A 26,804-nucleotide genomic window follows, 5' to 3' on the forward strand; every position below is an offset into this window, starting at 1 on the left:
GCCGGCGGGAGGCGCTTCCCTCGGGTTGTGTTTGTGTGTGCGTGAGGAAAAGCGGCCCGGAACGCAGGTTGGAAGCTGTGGAGGCTGCGACCGGGAGCGGCTGCCCGGGCTGTCAGGGGAGCGCGTTGCACTGCTCTCCATTGCTCTGCATTACTCTCTATTGCTCTGCATTGCCCTGCACTACGCTCCATTGCCCTCCATTGCCCCGTGAGAAACACAGGCGGTGCGCAGCGCGTTTCCAGTGCCAACACTTCTCATCTGCTCAGCGCTCCCCCCGCGAAACGCATCGGTGGCTGAGCTCTTCCTCGAGGTAGGAGCTGTGGAAATGTTAAACAAAACTCCTTTCACTTTTATGGACTATATGGAAATTAACGTGAATAGGTTCTGGGTTAAAGAAAAACGTGTATTAAGATTAAATACGAGGTACCGGCCCACACGCAGTCCCCTCGCCGTCCTGTTTCCCGCCCGCGCTGAGGCGCAGCGCAGGAGCGGCTCGGCCCACACCGCCCAGCCCGGCAGCGGCGCGCGCAGCTGCTCTGTGGGTCAGAGGTCAGAGGTCGGGCCGGGCGGCACCGGGGCCGCGCGTGCAGCCGCCGCGCGCTGCTGACGCCTGGCCGGGGTGCTGGCGCCACCTTCCGGGAGCATGGTGCTGCGACAGCGCCCTCGGCAGCGCCGAGCCGCTACGCCTGAGGGCGGGGAGGCCGCGCCTGCAGTGCCTCCCGCGGAGAGGAGCGGAGCTGATGCGCACCGCCGCGCCCGAGCACGGAACGGCGGCGCGGGCGGCGCTCCGCGGGTACAAGCGCGGCTCTGCCTGCTGAAAACAGCCTCGCAGGCCGCACAACCACCAGGCGGTAGCGTGGCCGAGTGGTCTAAGGCGCTGGATTTAGGCTCCAGTCATTTCGATGGCGTGGGTTCGAATCCCACCGCTGCCAAGAAGTTTTGTCTCGCCTCGGCGGCGGCTCCTTTTCGCGGCCGGCAGCCGCCCGGCGGGGCGCGGGGCGCGGGGCTTCCGAGCATCACCTCGCGGAGCTCCGTGCAGCGCTGCGCACAGCGCCGCTCACCGCCGCCCTCTGGCTTCGGAATGCAGGCGGGGAGGCGGAGAGCGGCGCTCGCCACGCGTCCGCCCGTGCCCTCACCGCCCCCCGGTCACGGCCGTCCGTGTCCCCCGGCTCCGCTCCGCCTCCTGCCCACCCATTCCCGTGCTCCGCACCCGGCTGTTCCCTCCCAGCATCCCGGGGGAAGGGAAGGCGGTCTGTGGGAGTGCTTAGAGGCGGCACAGCCCAGCCCTGGGAGACGTGGCAGCGCGGAGCCGCAGGGAGGCACCGCACCGGTTTCACGGAGCTTCACGTTCCCTTTTATTTTCCCTCATATGCAGTGACGCGGTCAGTTCACAAAGGAAATTCACACCGTGTGAGCTCCGTGCAGCCCACAGGGGCGATTCACAGCCGGCAGCGCTCCGCGTGCTTCTTCCGCACGTTTCTCAGCTCCCCGCTCCTGCGCTGTCTCCATCTCCTTTCCGCTGCTTTTCTCCATCGGCTGTGCCCTGTGTTCTTTTCGCAGCTCCTCGTGCACTCCAGCAGTCAGTTTGGAAATATGTGTGACTTTAAACGTGTCTTGGTGATGGACTTTGGCTGCAATTGCTTACAGTGTTGGTGGTGTTCAGGTTTGTTCTGTTTTTAATCTAAAATAAGTGCCTGTCTGTGGAGCCGGGGATGTTCCATGGGAGCAATTCTGCAGGGGGCACATGCAGCCTGTGTGAGTCAGTGCTGTGCTTCCTTAAAAAAGTGCAGAACTGAAAGGTCATCAAATCTTAAAGAAAGAAAAATCAAACTTAAAATCGCAAGGAACAAAAGCATCACTTTGGGGAAGACGTGCTCGCTCCGGGCCTCTGCTCTGGTTTTGATGTAATGCTCCACAGAATCAGCGAATGCGAACTTCTCCGGGCTGTAGCCCAGCTGCCTGCGGGCCTTGTCGATGCTGAAGGTGTGCGTTGTGGAGACGTTCTGCACCTGTCAGCAAAGGAGCCAACACACAAAGTGTGAGTGTGTAGCAGAGCTGAACAAAGGCTGTGCACGGTGGCAAAGACCCACTAAAACGAACTGTAAAATTGTATTTAGAAATATGCATATCCAAACCTGTTGACTACTGACATATGTCATGTAGTCTTTTTGTTCACCCAACAGGAGTGTGCCGAGAGTCCAAAGAAGCAGTAAAGGCTGCACAGCACAATTTACTCCTGAAAACATCCACAAAGTGTTCTGCACTCCTATGTATGTAAGGACACAGTAAAAGTCATCATAGGGTGCCTGAAGGGTCTTCAAACCTTAGGTCCCAGCTGTACTCATATGGTACGTGTGCATCCTGGGGGAACAAGGGAGCTTACAAACAAACCTGTACCTCATTTCTGGTCAGCAGAGGTGACAGCTCAACCAATGGTTTCAGTATCAGATGAAGATGCTCCATGACTGTGGCTGCAGAACAAAAGATTTCTTCTTGAGGTAAGAATAGCCAGTTGCAGTACCTTATGATTGTGGCATATCACACACCATATTTGATAGTGAAGGATAATCCTGAGCCTAGGAGAGCTGAGGGCACCCTTAATGCTGACAAGGAGCTGGGTTTCATCTTTCTTGCTTCAGTCAGCCTGATTTTAGGGTGTGTGCCTCACAAGGGTTTGAAGGCTGTAACTGGGCTAGCACAACGATCTTGAGAACTCATACAGACATGATAAAACCAAACTCTTCTGGGTGAGATTCAATCTAGTGGCACGTGGGTTTGTTTCAGGGGGAGTATGGGAGAAAGGAGTACAAGAAATTAACTTGTGCAGGCAAAGCTGGTAATCTGCAGGTATTTCATGGAGTCATGGATTTTTACATAAAACCTTCTACGTCTTCCACAAAGCTGCACATCTGGTAAGCCTCAGAAACTACAACCAACCCAAACCATCTGTTTTAGTGTGACTTAACTCACAGATCATTCTGGTTTCAGCACACATACACACCTGAAGTTCACGCAGAACTGTTGCACACAAGATGAGCTTACAGCACATTTTATGTGTGAAAACAAGAACTGTGGCCACATTAAGAAAAAAAGAACAACCCACAATATCATATTACAACTGGGAAGAGGGTTGCTTGGCTGGACAGAGAAAGACTGATAAAGAATTTTTACCTGATGCATAAACTAAGGAAGTAGGAATAGGTATCCATGGTTTACTGCAACCTAATCTTTCAAACTGAAAGAGATTAAAAAAAAAAAAACAAAACAGTAAAAAAACAGTTCAGGAGATGGAAGTATTTACTGATAAGGCAGAACATTTAATAATTGCTGTTACTACTTGATTTTTCATTTTTAGGGGATTCCAGTTACGTGTCACAAGCAGACACTGTGATTTTCAAGTAGCAGTCTTTAGAAAATTAAAAAACAGGTTTATGGTAATTGACTTAAATATCATGGTGTGCTGATACCAAATTTAATATCCTGACATAGTTATGGTTTAGAGCACATCGTTGGCAGCAAAATGAACTAAAAATATTGGATATTAGAGTTATTCTGTATTTTCAGAGTCATAATTTGAATTTATATTTTTGTCCATCTAAGATAGCCACTGTTAAGAGAAGAATGCCCAAGCAACGAGGATGATGGCTATCCAAAGGAGGACCCTGCTTCAGAAAGTCCTTTTATCTCAGGGAGTACAGCTGCTTTCAAGCTGCTACATTTTAAGTAGGCTTTGTTACAGCACTAATCAAAATGAAATTCAAGCAAGAATTGAATGCACACTGAACCCAAATATGTCATTTGCACTCAAAGCCAGAGTTGTGTACAGTAAAACAAACTAATATATTTAGAGATAAAGCATACAGTGTACGTACGAGTGGAGCTAACCATTCAAAAAGGTTGAACTTTTCACCATCATGAATGAAATACACCTGGCCACTCTGTTGAACAGGTAGAGAAGAGACAAGTTAGTAAAAAGAACACTGCATGTACGTGGACTTGTTTACCTTACTCCTTATGAATAGCTCAAAGACTGTATTATATAGAAACGTGCAGTGCACATGGATGTACATACAAGCCAACAAACTGCACCTATTTCCATCATCTTTTCTTCTGTGTGCCATGAAATTCACTGTCAACTTGAGAAGCAGTTTGTATGCCTAACATACCTTGGTACGAATTATTTCTTACAGATTTACGTATACAGAAAGACTGGACAGACTATATGGGGATTACCAAATGCACTGGAAGCAGTGCAGTAGATAACTTTTGCTGTTGACACATATTTAGAAGATGGTAGGACGTGTTCTGGCCCCAGTCTAGATAAGAGTCACTGAAACCCACACAGTTCCATCTGTGTAACAAAGCTGCAAATTATCTCTTAGCAATTTGTTTTTAGAGTTTTAGAAAAAGTAGTTTAATCTACTTTTCCTTTCCTAGTCTACTTTTCTGACATCAAATATTTTTTTCTTCAGAAATGGCAAATAAGTATAATAAAAACACAAAGATGTAGCTATTCTTGGAGAACTGAATATTCCAGCTCAACACACTGCGCAGCCAGTGCTGCCACAGCTCACACTGTCCATGGCACATTTGTCAATTAAAAAATACAGACAACACAAGCCAAAGGACCACAGGATTACTACAGTAGTTACTGCAGTGCAGGATACAGTGGCAGGATCCACAGCCAAATGAAAACTATGGTGTTTTCGTTGTTTACTTACAGCTATGTAGTTCTTCTCGGGAGTGAGAGCTTCAGCAGCCAGAATTTGAGCTTGTACAAGGTTCTCTACGTGCACCCAGTTCATTTTAGCAGAAGGATCCCCAAACTTGAAGTTAAGTATCCCTCTTTCAATATTCCTCTATAGACATAAAACAAACATGAAACCAAAGCAATAAATAAGACTGGAAATATATGTTGCTCTATCTCCTTTCATCAGTATTTTGGTTTAAGTTGTATGCAAGCAGATTTTTGAAATATCATAGAATGGCCTGACTTTTATAATTACAGTAAGCATTACATTGTAAAGCTGGACTTCCATGTGTTTGTATTTAAAAAGAGGCTTTTTTAATGTATTATGCATTCTTTGTAGATGTCATACAGTGTCTGACAAAAAAAGTTGCAATATCATCAACAGACAATCGAACTGTTCAACTGATGCCAGATCAGAAGGTTGGTCAGTCTGTAATACACATAAGTGATGTTGTTCGGTACCCCAGAAAATGCTGCTGATTAGAAAATGGAAGTACATACTGCTAGCCTTGGCAGATGTCTTTGCTCCTCTGGTCCATAAATTCCTGGCGGGCGAAGAACACATGTATGCAGTGCTCCACCTCCTGGGAAAATTGAGACGATTCAAACCACGTGAGCTTCACACGACTTACGTTATCACTGCATGAGCTGAAGAATGCTGTAGCATAACTTACTCTAAATTAAATTTGCTTCACCAGCTTAAAAAGATCACACACCAGAAAGTGCTGAACTTGTAGATGAATATTGGCAAATCAAACCATGCAAAATAACAAGACAGGATTCAAAAAATCCTGCCAGCAATATTCCATAGGGGCAGGGAGGGACTCACAGGTCTTTAAAGGTTCCTTCCAGCCCAAACCATTCTAAGAGTTCTCAAAGCATTGGCATAGCTAAATTCCTAGAATTTACTAGATATTTCCAAACTTCTAACCAACCAGTCCTTTATCTCTGTGCCAAAGCAGTCGGTGAGAGTGCCAGCTGTGGGGATTTGCTGAAGTGAGCAAGTCATTAGTGAGAATGTGGAATGAAAGCAAACTGATCTCTTAGAAAATTATTGCAGGGAAACAGTATCTCACTGTGTGTGCAAGATGGAGCTGAAAGGCTTTCAGTAGTAGGCACAGCCTGCTCCCACTAGAACTGCTGTGGAACCTCTTGAGAACCTCAGTGGGAGAAAGTAAGGGCCATTGTAAAAATCCAGTCATTCCCAAGTGTAGCAGTTGACTGGTTTGTCATCTTCTGTTCTTAATAACTCTTCCTAATATTACTTGAAAACCTGCAAAATACTAATTCATGCTGAGAGCACAGGATCTAATTGAGATGTTCGGAACAGTGGCTGGCTAAAATCCCAATGAATTGCTTTGATTCTTTGCACAGGTAAATTATTGTGAGTTTCATTGAGAAATGCACAACTATCTATACTGCTCCCAAAATCAGAGCATCTTTGATATGTTGAGCTGCTAAAAAAGGAGAAAATAAGAAAAAAAGCTTTTTGGACAAAATAATTCTATTGCTGTGAAATGCCAGTGAATGACTTGATATCTGTTTATAGCTCTCTGCAAGTATCAGGTGCAGAAAGTCTTTTTTCTAAGTTGCCCACAGCTAAATTGAGCCCTGTGTCACTCGTTGGCAGGGCGTCACGTTGCACTTTACATTAATTTGCTTTGTGCAGGCAGCTACAGTATCTCACAGGTGAGCTTAAGTATTCAAGTGCACAACTGCCTTCCTCAACACGGAAAACTTTGGGAAGCACTAATAAATAATTCCAGGCTGTAGTATCAGGTGCCTTATTCAGATTTTAATATATAAGGGAAGGGGAGAACAATTTCATCAGCATTCATGTTCTACTTATGCTGCATATTGCAGCGACATAAACACATTATTGCTTAATTTATTGCTGTCTTAATCTTTTCAATGAAGATGCTGAACTCACTGCTGCCATGCCAAGACCTTCTCTTGGCACTGTGAGAACTACAGTTAAAAGTGATTTTTAAGAGAAAATCCTTCAGTCTGTGAGAAGGGGAAGTAACTTGATTTCTTAACTGCTGGACACTCCTGTCTACTGAATGACTGATACAGGATGCAGGATGTTAGTGAGGCAAGGGAAGAAGAGGAGTACATTTTACTATGAACTGCTAACAGAAAAGTACCTGCTAGTGGAGTTCCATTAGCTGCTAGTACCATTTGTTCTGCAATTGATTTGGTTCTGGAATAATGATCAACATGCTACAGAGAAAAAGCAGACAGGTTTGTATCTATTCTTGACATGGCATAACAGAGAGGCATTGCTTCTCTACTCCCTTCTTACATAGCAGATGACAACAAACACCTCACAATATGGAAGTTTTGGGATACTGGTTTAGGATAAAATATGTGCAGATTGTTAAGGCAAACAAACATTTTTGTTTATGCAAACCCAGTTAATTAATTTCAGCCCATTTGAGAAGTAATAAATATATGTATGCTTTAATGCTGCCAAGAATGTAATTGATCAGTACTTAGTAATCTGGATTTCTTTTTCAGGTAACGGAAAAATCAGGAGCCAAGTTTTTAAGACATCACGACTGGTCTGTATTCTAGAGTTTGTTCTCTTGTTGCACTGCCTCAGAGAAATAGTATTCGGTATATTGTATTATTCAAAATGCCAGGCTTTTTTGGGGGGGGAGGGGGGGAAAGAAGAATGTAAACAAAGAAGAAAAGTGAAAAAATAATACAACCCAAATACCTTTTCTATAGGAAAATATGGCACAGTTTCCTCATCACCATCTTCAATAGGAAGCCCTCCAAACACCACATTTACTGTACTGGTGTATATCAATCTAGTGATGTTCCTTTGTTTGCAAGCTGCAGCAATATATAAAGTAAAGTAGTTCAGTGGAAGCTTGAACAAAATAGAAAAAAACCTGTATGAAAGGGAGGTGCTTCTTGACAGAAACTTGTTAGATTTTCTGGCAAATCTTAGAATAGCAAATCCATTTTATTATTGGATTATTTAAGACACAAAGTATATGGAAGACAACAGTTAAATAGAAAATATCTGTTCAGAACCAAGTGCTTTATTATTCTGCATCTCCTAATTTAGGTAATGTAAGCTAACAGTATGCCTTTGGGCTGGCTGCTACCAGCCTGGTAGAGGGCTGCAGCCCCAGCCGGGTAGGTAGCTGGAAGACTTTCTGTTCCAAGGGCTGCCCACGACCTGTGCACACACTGTAATGCAGCAGTGAGGCTTACAGCATGGAAAGCTGTTCATGTCTTACATGCATACAGACTCTGCCATAATGTCAGACATGATTATGACAAGCTGAAGTAGTTGACCTGTAGTGCTGACACTAATATCTCGCCCCAGGTATGAAAAGACCATTGACGTTTCCTCATCTTCTGTCAAAACTGTGATGTATTTGGTAAAAAAAAAGCAGTTCATGACAACCAAGTAGGTTTTTTTTCCTAAATGGCTTCATACTTTGATATGCCACACCAACACCTACCAGCAGGGTTACATACATACCATCAATGATGAATCTTGTCCCATCGATGTTTACTGTTTCAATCTCTTCTTTGTGCAACTGGGAAAATAAAGTGGTGCCCTTTTGAGTAATGATACATTCTAAATTCCATAGGTGGACACTGTAAGTGTCCATAGATAAAAGTAATGAGTGCTTTGATTAAAAAAAAAAAATATATATATATATATATATGTATAGACTGAGGTTTCAGACATCAAGAAGTGATTTATTATTATTTTTAAGCTACACTTGTAATTTTCTTACATTTTTTAGAGACTAGCTTGCTTGAAGTGAAGAGAATCATGGTGTTTCTTCCTACCTCCAATGATTATAAGACTGTAAACAGTGTGTTACATTGCCCATGTTTCAGTAGTACTCATTGACCAGCTGGCTCTACCCAGAGTAATTCCAAGTACACATTGCCCAGCTGCAAACATTTTTAGAAGCTCTTTTATACAGTTAAGATAATTACTGAAGTTCATTTTAATTTAATAATGTAAGGAGTGTGTGTGTTTTTGACTTCAATCATAAAAAAACTGTGGTTCAGAATCCCACATCAAGTACATCCTTACAGCTTTTTACCTACTAGTGGCAAACAATTAGGATTTGAAAGAAGGCAGTTATTTTAATTTAGTTACACAAAATAACTTTCAATTCAGTTCACATTTCACTGCGTCCAGTGACCTTACATGTAGGGGTTCCATTTAAAAGGTTTAAGGAAAGAGGTTTTAGAGTGAACCTGCCCTCCCTTTTCTGTCCCTTTGTTCTTGCAGTGTTCCAAACCAACAGCCTCCCAGGCTGCAGTTAGTGCCTCTAATGATGGGGAAATCATTTCATACTAGGAAAAGGGCACTGTAAGCAGCCTACTTGTTTGCACAGAGCAGTTGACCAGACCAGCATGGGCATGGATTCAGGCTCCCAGCTTCATCTGAAGTGAAAAAGATCTAACATGCAATGTTACAAAATCAGGCCTCCCATCCTCAGTGTGGGCAGTCACACAGAAACATACAAAACAATTTGGACTCACTTGCTCTCTTCCTGACATTCCATATGAAGCTACATGAAACACACAGTCAGCCCCTTCACAGGCTGCAAATATGGCATCATAATCCCTGACATCTGCCTGTAATACATATGAAAAGATATTTGGACCTGGAATCAAAACGATAGGTTAGCATTTGTCATACAGTGGGTTAGCACAGAGGGAATGTGTTTTTGTAATGGCACATACAGTACATCCTGGGACTGAACAGTAGCTCCATTTCAGTATTGCTCATAATCACACATTTCTTCTGTAGAACTCAAAGAATTTAAAAAATGTTCATTAACCTCTTAACACCTCTATGAATCATGAAGTGCACTACTCATCTCATCTCATCAGAGGTGAACAAACTAAGGCCCAGGTGTGGGGAGTGATGGTCCTGAGGAGTTCCTTCAGAGACAGGAGATGAAGCAGTACTCTGTGCTGCACGTTACAGCTCTCATCGTTCTTCTTATTCCATGTGAATATTAAATGCTTGCTGATAAAAAATCATGTGGGATATTCACACAGTTAAAAATGTCCTTAACATTTCCAATTTTTTGCAGTTGGGTATTTGGATTCTGCAAATACTAGTAAAATGTTACAGAAAAGGCAAATTAACTTACTGTTGTGAGCATGTATTTTGTCATACCTGGATGCACACTACTCCATTAGGAACTTCCCAGATAGGCTTGTGTATATCGTACAGAACAACCGAAGCTCCTGAGCTGGCAAGAGCACATCCAAGCTTGTATCCCAAGTAGCCTCCACCTCCCGTCACCACTGCTCTCATGGTTTTATCCTTCGGTGCTCCAGCATTTCCCTTCACTCCAGAGCTAGGGGGTTGGTGCCAGGGATTTGCTGCCCCACTCACTGGAAGTTTTCTGTCGTTGAAATAATGTCCTCTGTGACCAGATGCACACAACAGTTTCTTCTCCATGTTGAAAATTGCTCCATAGTGTTCCCTGATGCACACAATTCCAGCAAGCTTCATGGCAACCAGCTCTACTTGCAGCAGCAAGGTCTTACTTCAGTGCAACCTAAAGACAAAGCAAAACACTTGGTTCCAAACGTCCAAAGATTCCTCTTTAGAAGACCAAGCTACGTTTGGTTGTCTCATGTTATAAAAGATCGGTGATGGCCTTTAGGGGTCATACATGAAACAGGGCCATACCTAAATCCTGAACTGTCAGGAAAGCACCCAGTAAATTGCATTTAAGTCTCAATACTTTAAAACCAAGCAACCAAGGCCCAACAGAACAGTGGAACAAAACTGGCCCCGGTGCAGACGAATTTAGTGCTTTGTTTACCTGTCCATGGTTTATTGCAAAGCCATCTGAGCACACTGATGTTTTCAACACCATTCTAAGTATCAGCTGAATGTAAATTAAAATACGCTGCGCTTTCATTATTGGCAGCGGTTGTAGCTGAGTACTTCAGACAGAAAGAAAGGCTTGCTATTTATCTGATGTCCTCACAGGGTGGATCAGCCCATCTGAACCCTCACTTTCCCGCAGAACTAAAGCACAATTGCAAAGTGACAGAAAAGGAAAGACCCGGTCAGTGGGTGTATTGAGCAAAAAGTAGGAGCGAAACAATTGTTTTTTAAACAAGAAGAGTCTTTTCCATTCGTAAAGCGACAGCCAACGGTACCCGCTGCCGACACGGCGTGTCAGAGGCCGCCGGTACAGAGGCAGCGTTACCGCATCCCCTCCCCGCGCCTCCATAAAAGATTAAAGGCCACCCGAGCCGCCGCCGCTATTCTCTGCATCTCACTTGCAAATTCGCACGCCAGCACGGAAACCGCCGCTCCCCCGGACGACCTCCGGGGCCAGGAGCCGGAGCCCGGCCATGGCCCGGCGGCCAGGGCACCTCTGGGGCGCCCTCCGGGGCCGCCGTGCGGCGGAACGGCCCCAAAGGCGCGGGCCGACCCCGCGCTTAACGCCCGGCTTCCCGGCGGGCCCCGCTCCCTGCGGCGGAGTCCCGCAGCACCCCGCGGTCACGCTCGTCTCGCGGCGCCTTTGGGACCCCCTGCCCTTCTGTGGGACGGCGCTCGTCCCGCGGCACGCCTGGGGTCCCGTGATCTCCAGCAGCATTCCCTGAGCCCCGCGGCATCCCCGGGACCCCGCGGCAGCAGCTGCCGGCGGTTCTCACCTGCGCGCATCTCCGGCCCGCTGCGGGAAGGCGCTGCCGGCGGCCGGGCTCCGTGTGCCCCAAGCTACCTGCTGGACGGGATGCTCGGAATAAAACGGCATCTCTCGGTCAATGTCCGGAGAGTCATTGCTGGGACATGGCCCGGAGAGACGCACAGCATCGGCGACACCTGCGGAACAGCGGCAAATCCCAGAGGAAACAATCGCACGGACGCGGGCTGCGGGGTCCCTGCCCTGCCCTGCCCTATGGGCAGCGTGTCGGGGGGTCGGGAGCTGCAGGCGGTACAGTTACCCACTCCAGGCACAAACAAACTGAACTTGGAGCACTCTTACCTTTTCCATCACAGCTGTGCCATGGCTGAATGTTCGTATTAAATTTTAATCCTTTAAAGACACACTTGCCATTATGGTAGGGCACATGTAACTCTAACGGTAGCCAGCACAAACAGGCTCCATAAAGACTGACAGAAGTGTGACAGCTGTTCCATACTGATACAAAAAGTTGTCTTAAAATTCAAACGCTGGATTTGTAATAACAGGAAATTAATGAAACCAGTTAGCGTTAATCAGCACTACTGCAGTACAGATGTAAAAAGCATCTTACCTGAAGTAGCAGCTCAGAGGTTTGGCATCCCAGGAGCAGAACAGCAGGGTTCCCCACAAACTGCAGCCACAGAGCCAGCAAGTTTTGTGGTTACTCCTTGCTGAGGAACACCCAAAACCAAGAGCCCATGGAAGCTCCTCTCACTGGGCTTCAGCCAGCTGTCTGAGCTCTGCTCTGCAAAGTGTCGGTGTCACCTGGGATGCAGTCCTGAGCCACCAGTCTAATAAAAGTGATATATGCAAGATTCATAAATAACTAGTTTAAAGGCAAATTAAATATGTTTGCATGTAGTTAAAACGCTCTCGCTGTGAAGTAACTTTATACATGTGGGTTTTATTCTGCATTTCAAAGGAAGCAAGGTTTATGCAGTACCTGCCACAGCACTTGCCTGTCAGCCAGCTGCATTGCTTCATATGTAACTGGGCTTATCCACATTTGATTAAAGGTCTCTTATATACTGAGTTCCTTTCCACTTCCTGAAAGGAGTAGGAGAGAGGGCTGATCAGTGCCACAGCCACAGTTCCGTTTGTAGAGTTCTATTTGTATGGACAAGGCAGTCTGACAGCACCAGTCCCTCAGAGATCAGGCTTTCTGCCTTCATTGCACAGAGAGCTACTTGCTTATTTGTTTAAAAAAAAAAAAAGGTAAAACAAATCTTTGCTTACATGCATTGCAGAGTCAACTTGTGGTTGCTCATGTTTTCCTGTCACTGGGTATTATTCAAGATAGGAACAGTTTATGGTAGGGATGCTGTTAGCACTCCTGCGTACCCTGCAGATTTAAAGATATAATGAGAGTTTCCATGAACTTCTCAGTCTTAAAACTCCCACAAAATGCTAATGCAAAGGCAAGACAAATACAGAGTGCAGATATTCAGGCAGCAGAGCTTTTCCATCACTCTCCTCTGTGACTCACCTTGGCAAGGGTGCCTCTCCTGATCCAGAGTAACCTCATGAAAATTCATCTGGGAAACACATTATATGTACACATGTAGAACACATGGACCTTATGTAGCACAGTCCAGCCTGCAAGCAACTCTTAATGTTAAGAAGATCTTAAGGAGATCTTAAGGAAATCTTAAGGAGAAAGGCAGAGGTTGGACCCAAACTCAGGGCTGAGCTCTGGTCTGCCTGCTGACACCACAACAGCAGTTCACTGAAGGACAACATCCCAGCACAAGGCAGCATTGCAGACCTGGCTGCACTCACGCAGAGAGACAGCAGTAGCTCCTTCCTAAATTCCAGTTACCTGCCATCCCCCTCCCTTCTACAGACTCCTTAAAAGCAGTATTCGGTTCAGTTGAGATTTATTATTGCATCTAAAAATTATTTTATATATACATTTTATTACAGCTTTTACACTGCTTTTGAACAACAGAACTGTTTCACATAAATACGACTTTTGTCCTTTAGCACCTGTCATTTGTACATTTTCACTTATTTTTGTAGTATTTCCCAGGTCTTTGTAATTCCTGGCACTAACATGCAGTAGCTGTAGCAGCAGCTTCATCAGAGCAATCGTTGAGACAGGCTTCTCTTCATTGGAGCCACTGGTTTTGTTACAGCACTGCGCTTCTATGACGGCTCCTCCTCTTCCAAATCCTCACCTTTCTGGATGATTGTTTTTAGAAAATCATTCTCAGTATGACGTGATCCAGTAGTGATCCAGTGCATTCAAACTCTTCCTTCACCCATCAGCGGTGAGTTCCTTGGATTCTGTGTCACTGCACTGTCCTTTGGAACATTTCCTGATGCACTTTGTTTTCACTTTTTTATTTTGGGTAAGACCAGGGAGAAGTCATCACCATGATAAGAATAACGAGTAAGAACAAGAACTTTCATAGCGACTGAGGAATACAGCACGAGCAGGCCATTCATCCCCAGAAACAAAACTAGTTTTTCAGGAACAGGTGGATAGCTGTTTGATGTTAGAAGAAGGAAAGAATGATTAAACTTAACAAAAGACCAAAAACAAAGAGCTTTTTAAGGAACGTGTGACCTTCCTGGCAAACAGGTCTTGTTTTAAGATAATGATCCACAGAATCTGCAAATGAGAATTTCTTTGGTTTGTAACCAAGTTGATTTCGTGCCTTGTCTATTCGGAAAGTGTGAGTTACAGTAACGTTCCAGACCTAAAATCCAAAAGGACAGTTATGGAAGTGACTTCACATCCAGTTTTATAGAACATCAACAAATGTATGCCAACAGTGATATTACATGGAGTTAAAAACATAAATAGACACTCAAAAACATACATATTTCAGTTCTGATTCTGTCCAGAGCTAATAGAATAAGTTTATGTTGCTGACAAAGAATCAAAGTGCAACAAGATCCTTGGTGGACTGAGTGGAAAAGGAGTTTATGCCACTGATTTCTCAATTGTGACTGATAAGCTCTGCAAGTAAGACCTAAGAAAATCTCCCACAACAAGTCAGCACACTTCTCCCAAACTGACTCATGTGTACAAACAAATATGTAATGGAATTGGATGTATGCATGTATTGTGGTGGCACGGCTTCCCAGTTTTGCAGAAATGCACATCTAGAACTGGAAAACGTTCACTTCTGCATGGATGCATCCTCCATGATTGAAAGCAGGCTGACTGTGAAAGTGCACCAGCTGCACAGCCTTATTTCTGCTTCAGATATAAAACTAAGGTAGAAATATAAAAACTGATACACAAATGTGGAATGACTGAAAGACTACAGCATCAGTTACTAAGGTCCATTAATCCCTTCTGTTTCCTATTATGTTACAGGCTAAAATACAGTAAGAAAAACTGTAGATGATAGAGTGAAGCATTTTGATACAAAAACATAAGTTAGATAAAAATGAATTTGTCCAGATTTGTCCAAATTTTTGCTTGCAGGAAATTGACTTTTCATTCCAATTTATAATTATTTTAATGAACCTTCTAATTATTGGCTAACCTTACAGTGTGATGATTGCTACCACATTGACCTGAGACTGTACACCTTCCTTTAACAGCTAGTTCTATGGCATCGGACTGTATCTGCAATGATGTAGTACCTGTTTTCTTCTTGTCCCAGCACCATGTCACTCACTCTGTCTTCTATCCCTATGTTGTCACTCTGGACTATCTAGTCTTCAAGTGAGGATTAGTTTCTGATCATATTATAAGTAGTGGCCAGGATGGCATGCAAAAATGAGGCCAGAAATTGACTGCCTAAGCCCTGAATGGACTAATCCCTGAGCCAGAGACTGAGCTCTAACACCATCAGTACCCAGAGGGCATATCACACATTTCATGAGAACTCTGATCAGAAATATATAAATATTCTTTCTTGTTATATACTTACCTCATTCCTTGTCAAGAAAGGTGTGAAGCTAAAGAATGGCTTTAATGCCAGATGCAGATACTCCATCACAGCGGCTGTGAGACAGAAAGTAACTGAATAAGACAGCCAGATAACAATCAACAGATGACACTGACATTACATCCTGTAATTCCTACTGACCACGGAGGATTCAATTAAGATACTGCAAGGCGGTGTTTATTAAGTACATGATGAATTCAGTTTATTAATAGCCTTTAAACCGTATCTGGGTGTTATTAATATCAATTGGCATAAGTGATTATGTTAATTAAAATAAGATAATTCCTATGGCTCAGTCCCTGAATTCTATAAAAACATTATGTAGTTTTACAGATATTAACAAAACAAATTTAAATAACAGCACAATAATCAAATATGTAGTTTATTATATTTACCTGCTATATGAACCAGGAGAATAGGAATTTGTATCCAGGGTTTACTGTATCCTAATTTTTCAAACTAGAAGGGACATAAAAGGAAAGAATAACAGAGAATCTGGATTGAATTGAGGATGGCAATGAAGCATGAAAATGGAAAAATGAATTTTGAAAAAATACATCTAAACTTTTTCCAGTTACTCTTCCCATCAGTACATGAAAACACAGCACCACTCCCTCTTTGGTGTGCATCTTATACTCTACAAATTAAGTTGTATGGCAAATGTGAAACAATGCTTTTTCCAAGGGGCAAGTGACCAAGCCAGGTACTGTATTTAGTCAGAGGCCCATAGCTCAGCTGAAGTCATTTCCCTGAAAAGTCTTTTGTGTGCAGGCATTGAAAGACAAAAACTTCAGCATACTCCTAATATCCCAGCCTTTTGGTTATAATGTTACCTCTTTTTAACTCTTACTATAGGATTCTAAATAACTTTCCTTTTTGTGCTCCAGCTGACAACAGAGAATTAGCTAATAGCTGGAAGAAGCCTTTCAGGGACTAAAAGTAGTTTTCATGCACTTAGCTAAACTCTCATAAAACAATAAGAGCCAAACTCCACAGCAGTGCATATACAAAGCTTCCTCTAAAGCCAGTGCAACTTTGAGACATGTGAGCAGAAAAGGACAGACTTCAGTTTTATCTTTGACAATTCAGTACTTAATGTGCACTGAACTTCATTTAGTTAGTATGGTCTTTTAGTTAACAACATGATTGGGGCCCATACATTTAATCAGAGCTAACTGTGTATGTAATACATACTAATGGAACAATCCATTCAGAAAATACGACGTTTTCACCATCATGTATGTAATATGCCTGTCCACTCTGTTAAAGAAGCAGAGAAAAACAGTCACAAAAACATAATTTTCTTTCTCTCACATAGCCACCTATCTTTGTTGATTTGGTGAATAGCATACCAGCAAATATACAATGAATTGACACACATCAGCTCAACAAATTATTTAATTAATTATTTATTTAATATTATATTTTATATTTATATATTTTATATTTTATTTATTTATTTATTATTATTTATTCATTGGAATTCACTGTGATTTCCAACAGTGCTCACACTCTTTAGTATGCTTCAAAACCAGAAAGAAAAAAAAAAGTCAAAATATCAACAGAATGTATTTGCACTGTCTGTGTGCTTGTGGATCCACACAAGACTTTTGAGAATTTAGCACACAATCTTTTGGAGAACCTTTGAGCTCAAAGCATCAAAAGTGAAACTTATTTGGAAGCTAAGGCTACTGGGATAGGATGCTTATACTGTTTACTTACAGCTACATAATCCTTCTCAGAGGTGAGAGCCTCAGCAGCTAGTAAATGAGCTTGTACCAGGTTTCCAATGTGAACCCAGTTCATCAGAACTTTGTGATTCCCAAACTTGAAGTTAAATAGTCTCCGCTGGATATTTACCTGTAAGAAAAAAAAAGAAAAAAAAATAAAAGAAATAACTACATGAAGAGTGTTTATTACACAGTATTTTATTTTCATTTTGTATCAGCCTGAATGCTTAGAATTTGCTGCTTGTGTGCACAATTCAGCACAAGGATTGCACTGCAAGGAAAAGAACCAACAAGTAGGGTTTTATGGATTCAGGGCAGTTGCCCCGACATGCAGCAGTGAAATAGGATGGCATAATGGTGTTTGGATGAGAATGTACTGTTCTGAAAGTGAAAAGCGTATTTAAAACAACACTCTTTTCATTAAATGATCAGCAATGTAAACCTGGCTCTTCTACCGCGTTGTTTCTGCTGTGCAATTTTTCTCCACCCCAAAATACAGCTCGATCCTTGCCGTTTCTCAGCGTTCACATCCCGCCGTTTGTTACCACGCGGATCGCCCCACCTTTCCCCAGTTTTTACGGGCAATTCTCAGCCGCACCGCCCGCCGCTCTGCCGTCCCGCCCTCACAGCGCCCCGCGGAGCCGCGCTGACCACGTGACACATACGGCTACCCGCGGCAGGTGGCGCTGCTCCCCGGGGCCGTAGATGCCTGGCGGACGGAGCACGCAGGTGCGGAGCGCGGCGCCTCCTTGGAAAGAGCAGAGTGCGGTTAGCAGACAGTTCGGACCCAGCACACGACAGGAAAATGTCATATATTGTTTGAATGATACATTCTGAAAACAAGGGGTCGGTCTGACTACCCTACGTGATTGTGCTTCCCATTCGTTATCATCTCTGTAAAACTGAATTCAGTAGCAGTGGAAGATCCTTCCTTTGCAGCCTGGGAAATCAAATCCTCTCACCGCAGCACTTCCCTGTGCCCATGCCTCCTGCCTGAATGAATTTTCCTTTTTTGGTTATAGATAAAAGTTTATAAAAAATACTTGTGTCTCCATAATTGCAGACACGGAATGCAGGAACAAAAACATGCCATTCACTGTATTTAGACACTATGCCTGCTTAAGCCTCGATGGCACTGCGAAAGAACAGAAGAGGTCTCTTGAAGAGAGGCTTTCAGACTAGTCAGAATACTCTGAAGTTAACACTTTAACTCTACACGTGAATCAGTACATAGATTGGGAACAGGCACAGTTCCACCTCTGGTGTGGGAAGGTTTAACAGGCGGTGGGCCTTTGCTCAGTACGTAATCAGAGATGCTAAAGCTGCATCCCCTTCTAATGTTTATTTATTAAATTTCAGTTCAGAGAAATTGGCAAGAGTAGAAGAATATGTATATGAAAGCAAGGCTAAATATTTCTCTTGCTGCATACACATAGATTTTCTGTCATAACTGTTCACACATATGGAATGTTAGAAGTCAACATGATCCTGATATTGCCAATCTGTTTAAGAAGCAGCAATTATTTTTGCAAGATGACAGCAAGCTCTTGGGGATTATGAAAATGATTTATCAGACAGTGCTGAGATGTTTGAAGGGACAGAAAGAATGGGCAATAAAAGCACAAATCCAGTAAAGTTGGTAATGTTTTAAAATGATTTGAAGAAGTAAGGCAACATAGGCTGGATTTTCCTATCTGTTGTTTGTGTACAATTTCCTGTCTGTCTTGGTATGAACACTAGTCATCCACTGGTAGGTTTATTTCAGCTCATTTCATATATACTATGTATTGATAAGCCAGTAAACAGAGAAAGGAATAGCACTACTAATGGTAGGAAAAACCCAAATGTTTTAGAAATACCTTTTAGCAACGTCCCATTAGCAGCAAGAACCATTTGGTCTGCAATTGCCTTCGTTCTAGAGTAATGATTAAAATGCTATAAAGAAAGGCAGAATATGATCAACATTTTAATCACATTATTGTATCTGCGAAGGCAGACAATGTTTATATCTGATCACAGCTAAATCTAGCCAGTCTGTAGGCGTCAGACCTACAGACCTTTTAATATAATTAAAGCTGTACATAATTAAGTTAAATGTGAAATAAAACAAACTAGACCTTCCAAAAATGTTTCCATTTCCTATTGAAACTTTTTATATATTTTTAAATCGATATATTTTATATAACTACAATTATATAATCATAAACACCTCCCAATTTTATCTTTTACCATTAAGTTAGTAAAATGCATCCAAGTGTATTAATTGGGATTCTGGACACAGCCCATGCTGGTTTGGTGGTTACTTCTCCACACTGGGTGACTTAGACATCTCTTGAATCCTGTATTGCTATAATTTATATAGAAAATTACAGCTAAAAGTTACACTGCAGTTGCACCTTCCTTCCTGCACCTCTGCTGCTTGCTATTTCATGGTCATCATCAAAGAAAACATATGATTAAGGCTCAAAAACATGCAACTAATTGTAAATGCCTTAAATGCTTTATTAGAAGCCTGAGGTGCTGTGCAGGCTTTGCACTGACATTTCCAACTATTGCAGGAGGCTCCAACAGAGTAGTAGTCAGCGCTGTTTAGGATTGTTGGACAGTCTAAAATTACAGCTTTTAGCTGCAGGCAGGAAAGAACAAATGACAAGCACAAGAGAGGCCAGGATGCATTGAGCTCCAGATTTCAGCTAGAAAACATTCCTCAAAGGTTATAGCAAAGAAGGCAACTATTTCAGAGCAACCATGAGGTGCCGTAAGGAAGCATCAAGAAAGCAAGGTTTGGAAATATCAAAGAGGCAATAATGAGCGCGCATAAAGATGTGGAATTTGACATTTAACAATATTTTTCAGTGCAATGGCTCACAGGGGCCATGATGTGCAGCATTTACAAAGCAGCTGGTTCCCTGAAAGCCCTTCCTCTAAAAATCTTCCTGGGAAATGTCAGATTCCATCTTCTTTAATCATCTTAGGTATTTTAACATTCTCAATCTGGCTACTTATAGTATATAAAGGTAGCAATGATTTGAGTATTTCTTCATTGATACGGGCCAATTTTTAGTAATGAAAAATAACTCCATATAATTTAATCTAACTTAATGCTTCCAGATCAACCTTCACATAATCTGCTCTTCAGAGTACAGCAGATGTCATGCCATCACATCAACAAAGTACCTTTTCCAGTGGAAAATACGGCACAGTTTCTTCATCTCCTTCTTCAATAGGATTCCCTCCAAATACCACGTTCACTGTACTGGTATATATCAGTCTAGGGATATTTCTTTGTTTGCAGACTATAATGTTAAAAGAAAATACATTGTTTATAACAAAGAGTGAGAAAAGTGAGAAACAACATATGAACTGGAAAACTCTTTTTGAAAACAAGTACTACACTTACAGAAAAATATATATATTTTTAACACAATGGAATCTTTCATTCAGGTGGAATATTTCATCTCAAATATGTGCTGTTCAGATATTTCACGCTGCAATCACCAGATGCTTTATCCACAGCTATCATGTCTCCACCAGACTGTTGTCATCTCCTGGATAGAGGAAATCTCTTGGCAGGGAAAATAAAGTCTGCTTTCTTTTAAAAACATTTATTTAAAAATGTTTTACAAGCTAAATAAATAGGAGATGAGTACAAATGTTTCTGGTGATCTAACAGCTCTGAAAACCATCTGCGTCTTCGCAGGGGTCGGGATTTGGGACAGCAGCCTGTCTGCAGACCCTCATTTTTGCCCTGCAGAGTGCAGCAAGCAGTTCTGCTTCTTGCACCACAGTTACATGGATATCCATGCAGGCCAGCTGTCATCTTAGGAAATGTATGAACTCTCTCCAGTGTGTATGATAAAACTGTGTCAGTCTGTTCATAAGTGACAAATGGCCAACAAAGGTTAGCAAGAAACATACACTGTCAATGTATAATCTGTGGTACACTGAATACAAATGAAACTGGTGTAATTTCCAAAACAAAGTGTTAATTAAGGATTCCAGCTGAGAGTAAGATGTCTAAATTCTGCTGCATATGTCATTGCAAACATCAGTAACACACCTTTCCTTTTGATTTAGCAATGCTTCTGAAGTTTAAGTAAATATTAACAAAGTTACGATTGTTGGAATCTACACAGCAGTCAGTCCAGTTGCTCCCTGGCTATTTTGAAAATGATAAAAGCAATTATTTGATGTAAATGTTTGAAAGAAAATACGATAATAAAAGGTGTTATTAAAATGTAGATTAATAGGGAGCCACAAGGTTCATACTCCTCCCAGATTCTTGCATTGTCTACAAGACATATGACGGGACATGTTTCTGTGGGTTCAGATGTTGGGCTAAGAAGGTAAGATGTTGCAACCTTTTCCCTCCAGCTCATTCAGACCTTTACTTGCCTGCCACTTCACTTCACTGTAATTATTCTGGTTTTTTTTTGTTTGTTTGTTCAGTAATAGCCCACAGTAATCCCCAGGCAGAATGGAAATGGGTCTGTATTAAAACTATTTTTTCCATTTTGCTTTCTGATTGTTGTTGTTTTTGTTGTTTGGGTTTTGATGGAAAAGCAAAGAGAAGGTAGCCTTGGAATTTACAATATACTTTTAAACGTTTTTTTCTGGAGTTGAATATACAGGAGGAAATCTGACATTTGTTAGCAGATATTAGTTAAAAATCAATATATAATAGAAAAGGGTCAGATTAGATAGGGTAAACAGGGATAGATATAGTAAAGTGGTAACGTAATAGCTAAGTATACTTAGGACATTTATGGCACCTAAATGCTTAGAACAAAGTTTAATCTCTCTCATGACATTTCTATGAAGAAAAAAGATCATTCTTCTTCATCACATAGTGAAGGAAAAAGATAAGCTATTACATGGTGGAGAGTTTAAGTTGGTCTGCCATGGAATGAAGTCCAGGTTGAAAACCTTCCTCAGTCCAATCCAGTGGAAATCTCCTACCTGTTGTAAAGGAATCTGTTTCATTCCATCCAAAAAGTTAATTTTCTGCATTAGAAGGAAGAAATATTTTAAATCTGTTGTAGATTATCTTACATTAGGGCCCTGTTATGCACACCTAGCTTTATATCATACTCTGAGATTAAGAGGGGAAGAGTCTCTTTTAAATGCCATATCGACACAGAAAATATCCAATTGGAAGCTTTTTAAATTCACTTGGTTTGGGTCAGAAGCAAATAAAGAAAGTCTAAGTACATACCATCAATTATGACTTCAGTGCCACCAACATTTATGGATTCAATCTGCTCTTTCTTTTGAAGCTATAAAAAATTTTTGCATAAAATCTAATTAATTTATCAAGTCACATTCACAATAAAATCATTGCAACTGACAGATCTAGAAAACCTATGGCCTTTGTTCTTTGTAGGTGTCACAGTGTTCTGACATACAGGGATTTCTAGCAGTTCTCATTTTTAATTGCCTTGCTTTGCTTTGAGTAGCACATTACTTTCATGCTTTGACATTTATGACCTTAAGGAACGCCTCCCTTGTTTCCTACATGGATCACCTGACCCTCATAATCAATTTCTGTTTCACCTAAATACCACTTAACCATATTCTCTGACTTCTGTATGCAGACAGATCTTTTCTTTCACAAGAATAAAGGGAGAAAATGTTAGGAAAATTGTACTTGCTTGTTCTAATCCTGACATTCCACAAGCAGCCACATGAAAAACACAGTCAGCCCCTTCACATGCTTTGAGCACTGCTTCATAATCCCTCACATCACCCTGTAAAATGAGGAAAAAAATGGATTTTGACTGATAAAGCTCGTTGCATTCTCCATACCATCAATATTCAATATGGCTATTAACAAAAATTTAAAGTCATTCTGATCTATTTCTCATATCATCAACTAACATTAAATAAAGTATCACAAACATGGACAAAAATCCATGACTAAGACTTTTCTTAATATTGTATTACAAAACAATCATGACTCTTGATAGCCTCAATTACAACACATATTTTCACACTTAGTCCTGCAGGCTGGCAAAACTTGTTTGACTTGAATGGGAGCAGCATATGCTTGAGGGCAGGAGAATCAAGCCCAAATGATGCTAAAACATAGCAAGGAGAGTTCAGCTGTTTGCCAAGGAATCACCAAATTGGAGAACTCATTTTCTGACAGCAATTACACCTTAAGATCTGGCTTCTGCCATCTGGACAAGTCACTTTGCCTATCTGAGCTTTATTTTATGTACTCAGAAGCACAAGTTTTGTTCAAGGTTAAAGCAGAAGAGTATATACTATGTGAATTTTAAATTGTATAAGTTAGTGTGATATTTCAGTAAAAAGACAGTGCACTTCTTTACAAATTAGGAGATTTTAAAGTATTAGATATTATTTATCATGGTGAAACAAAAGATAGGGCTGGAGATAAGATTAAAAGATCATCTCATCAGTCTTCAACTCAGCTTTTTTCACCTGAGTTTGCAAAAATATTGCACAAGCATGGCTGACTTACATTTCCTACTGTCAGTCAAACGCTGACACACATACACAGTCTAAATAATATTAGCAATCTCCAAATCACTGATCAAGTTGCCTTAAAGATCTGTGCCTTAATACCTTATTTACCTTATAGTTTCATTTTGTAGATAATTCACCTATACTTAGGATTTTTTTTTTTAATTAAACTATAATAATTTTCTCAGAAAATTGCTGGAGACAAATCCTTTGAGTTTCTTCAAAAAGATGTAAATTGGCATCAGTGCACCAACTTCAAACAAATGATGTAGATGTACATTATCAACAAATCAAGCCTATGGTTTTTGAATTGTTGACAGTACTCCATCACTGCTCCAAGTTTTTAAAAGCTGTTTCTTAAACTGAGCATAATAACAGCCATTCTGGGTCAGACTAGGAGCTTGCCTGGCCCATTATTCTGTCCACTACACAACCACACAGAGCAGCATCATGTGTCCTCCTCTGCCATCCTCAGCATTTTTCACATGGTGACATGGCAAGAAGAATTGCATCACCACCTTGACAGCCCCTGGGACAGGAATGTTGTGATTACTTTCAGCTTTGCCATCAACATTCTAATTCTAGTGAGTGTGTTTAAGAGACCTTATTCTAAACACTCAGTACAGATTAGCTAGATGATACCCTGTCTAGCTAGAACTTGTGTAAGGTGGCAGGAGCCATGCTAGTGCGTGCCTGCACACTCAAATTCCCAAACCTGATTGGGTGAAGCAAATGTGAAGAATAGCTTCCCCCCACATCAGGAAGTACTGGGGTTTGCTGTTCCCCACAGGACCATTAAATATTTTAGGTCTTTTTTGCTCTCTCTCTTTTGCAGACATAATAAATAAATGTATTGAATTGTTAGGAATCAAAAGTAATCAGGGCTCATAAACGGTTACTCTGAGAAGAGCAGGTACAGGGCAAGCCTGTGTGACACCTGTCTATCACTAGTGTGATACTCCAGAACACTATTCCACCACCATGTATTTTTATTTAGAAGATTTCTTGAGTCTGATTAAACTTACCTATTTAGCAAACTCAGAGGAAGCAAACTTTTGGCAAGGCTTTGCATATGCATTTTTTCTCACTGCATGAAAAAACAATCTATTTTCTTTATACTGATCTGACTCTTCATTTCATTTAATGAGTCTTCTTTCTTGTACAGTCAAACTCTGTGTCTTTCCATGCCTTTTTAATTAAAAATTCCTAAAGAGAAAACTTGCTAATGTGCAAGTATTAGTACAGAATCACAGAATCACAGAATCACCTGGGTTGGAAGGGACCTCAAGGATCATGTAGTTCCAACCCCCCTGCCTAGCAGGGCCACCAAACATCCACATTCAGATCAGGTTGCCCAGGACCCCGTCCAACCTGGCCTTGAACACGTCCAAGGACGGGGCATCCACAACCTCCCTGGGCAAGCAGTAGTGTGACTTATTGCACTGCTGTTAAATATGCAGTTTCAACATACCTTGAAAAAGTCTGCACCATTTGGAATTTCCCACTTGGGTTCTCGTACGTCAAACAGAACAACAGCAACTCCTGCCTTGACAAGAGCGCATCCCAGATTGTATCCCAGGTAGCCTCCACCTCCTGTCACCACTGTCCTTCTGCTTTTAACCAGTGCTCTGGTGTGCTCAGTTAGTTTGCTCTCACATAGGAGGTCCCTGTGAAGCTCCTCAGTAGATCCTTCTTGCATCACGGCTGCAAGATAAAAAGTCTCTTGAAAATTCTTGCACAGTACTCTGGAATTTAGAGAATTTCAGTGAATTTCATGTTACAATGATCCTTTTGTAACTATACTATTTTTATTTAAATCTATTTTATTATCTTAATATGCCAAAGTTATGCATATTCATAATTTTGGTGACAGTATTTCTATGTAAAATTTGTAATGAATCTGGATACTTTTACATTCCAATAAAATCTTTTATCTGTTAGTTTCATGTTATATAGAAATGAAGAGAAACTACAGGATTTTAGAGATACCAACTTCTTACCAACTTCTGTTGATATTTCTTTTCATCAGGTCATTCATATACAGCTGTTTTATGTACTTCAGAAGACTGATTTGAGTATCATAGAATTTCAGGTTGGATATTAAGAATTTCTTCTCAGAAAGAGCAGTTAGGCATTGCAGCAGGTTGCCCAGAGAAACAGTGGAGTCACTGTCCCCAAAGGTGTTTAAGGAAAGGGTGGATGTAGCACTCAGGGACATGGTTTAGTGAACAGTATTGGTGGTGGATGGATGGTTGGATCAGATGAAGTCTTTCCAAACCATAATGATTCTGTGATTTTATGCTCATTCCATGATACACAATTCCACAGGAGTTATCAGTCTGTACACTTTCTTCTGGATGAAAAGTGAGTTTATTCTACAAGAATCATTTCTCTTTAGATAGGCACTTATATTCAGCAATTAAAATTAACAGTTTTCCAAATCATGGCATACTCACAAGAAAGTAATTTTAACAAATTAATTAACAAGTTAATTTTCCTGCATCAGACAGCCCTATTGTCTTGATTCCCTCATGTCCCCAGATAGAAATACAGAGTATATACGCCTAAAAACATTCAAATTAAGTACCAGTAAAGTGGGAGGCAAGCTGTGTGCCTGCCACTTTAGATTAAAAAATATGGACCCAATTCATGCAAATTCCTGTGGTTCTCCTGTAGACAGGAATGGGTCCAAATAGCAACATCCCCACACACTCCTCAAGAGTATTTGTAGAAACATTACAGCAGTAGGGCATAGGTTTTACTCTCAGTCATTTACAATGGTGTTCAGCACAGATTATGCAGAACTGGCCATGTCTGGGAACTGACAGCTGCATCACTTCCAGAGTGACAAAGAAATACTAACAAAACCACAGGAAGTGCATCCCACAGTCTGTAACCCTGCAGTTACAGCCTATTTTGTCATCACTTCTTTACATTTTTTAAATTTTGTTTTTCATATTTTGCTTTTTTTCTTTCTGCTCTGCTTTTCTGATTTCAGACACACGGAAATAATTTGTAGCAGTCTCCACGCTGCTATACTGTTTCATCACCAATATCAGCCCACTAAATTCAATAGCATAACAATGGAAACTTGAGCTCCTTATGTTGAAAAATATCCTGATACTTAAAAAAATGAAAAATAACCTACATGTCCAAGCACAACTTAAATAAGAACTATTAAAATAAAACAGATATGCTTCTTGTGTTAAGGAAAATAAAATTT

At 41.4% G+C, this 26,804-nt stretch overlaps 2 protein-coding genes, 1 long non-coding RNA gene and 1 other non-coding gene across 5 annotated transcripts in view; 2 read left to right on the forward strand and 2 right to left on the reverse strand.

The window, feature by feature from the left end:
• The first annotated feature begins 850 nt into the window (after positions 1–850).
• Positions 851–932, forward strand: TRNAL-UAG (transfer RNA leucine (anticodon UAG)). The gene has a single exon. It is a non-coding gene; the product is annotated as a tRNA-Leu (tRNA).
• A 420-nt stretch (positions 933–1,352) lies between these two features.
• Positions 1,353–12,254, reverse strand: LOC128078829 (putative short-chain dehydrogenase/reductase family 42E member 2). Its single transcript, XM_052679414.1, has 13 exons — positions 12,029–12,254; positions 11,426–11,594; positions 9,924–10,311; positions 9,278–9,373; positions 8,253–8,310; positions 7,473–7,591; positions 6,898–6,973; positions 5,252–5,334; positions 4,722–4,859; positions 3,873–3,938; positions 3,172–3,235; positions 2,398–2,471; positions 1,353–2,009 (listed from the first exon to the last, which is right to left on the reverse strand). The coding sequence occupies exons 3-13, from the start codon at positions 10,263–10,265 to the stop codon at positions 1,761–1,763; spliced, it is 1,365 nt and encodes a 454-aa protein (XP_052535374.1). The 5' UTR covers positions 10,266–10,311; positions 11,426–11,594; positions 12,029–12,254; the 3' UTR covers positions 1,353–1,760.
• LOC128078833 (uncharacterized) lies at positions 4,853–8,449 on the forward strand. The gene is made up of 2 exons (XR_008205875.1): positions 4,853–5,362; positions 7,271–8,449. It is a non-coding gene; the product is annotated as an uncharacterized LOC128078833 (long non-coding RNA).
• Positions 12,255–12,332: 78 nt separating the features above from the next.
• LOC128078827 (putative short-chain dehydrogenase/reductase family 42E member 2) overlaps positions 12,333–26,804 on the reverse strand; it is a 42,354-nt gene continuing 27,882 nt past the window's right edge. Inside the window, exons 4-15 of one of the 2 annotated variants that reach the window (XM_052679408.1) lie at positions 25,053–25,285; positions 22,747–22,842; positions 22,311–22,371; positions 20,273–20,391; positions 18,955–19,030; positions 17,761–17,843; positions 17,088–17,225; positions 16,560–16,625; positions 15,761–15,824; positions 15,348–15,421; positions 12,694–12,799; positions 12,333–12,504 (exon numbers count right to left, since the gene is read on the reverse strand). In XM_052679408.1, the coding sequence (XP_052535368.1) occupies positions 12,782–12,799; positions 15,348–15,421; positions 15,761–15,824; positions 16,560–16,625; positions 17,088–17,225; positions 17,761–17,843; positions 18,955–19,030; positions 20,273–20,391; positions 22,311–22,371; positions 22,747–22,842; positions 25,053–25,280 (1,023 nt within the window). In that variant the 5' untranslated portion in view covers positions 25,281–25,285 and the 3' untranslated portion in view covers positions 12,333–12,504; positions 12,694–12,781. The other variant, XM_052679406.1, reaches the window with a different exon arrangement.

The sequence above is a fragment of the Tympanuchus pallidicinctus genome, unplaced genomic scaffold, assembly GCF_026119805.1.
Source record: "Tympanuchus pallidicinctus isolate F22 unplaced genomic scaffold, pur_lepc_1.0 scaffold18, whole genome shotgun sequence".
NCBI lineage: Eukaryota > Metazoa > Chordata > Aves > Galliformes > Phasianidae > Tympanuchus > Tympanuchus pallidicinctus.

Coding starts and splice junctions, on each gene's coding strand:
- LOC128078829 (XM_052679414.1), bottom strand. CDS start 10,265: ATGAAGCTTGCTGGAATTGTGTGCATCAGGGAACACTATGGAGCAATT. Junction 3,236..3,872: donor TTGAATGGTTAGCTCCACTC/GTACGTACACTG, acceptor AATCTCTTTCAG/TTTGAAAGATTAGGTTGCAG. Junction 2,472..3,171: donor TTCCTTAGTTTATGCATCAG/GTAAAAATTCTT, acceptor TTTGTTCTGCAG/CCACAGTCATGGAGCATCTT.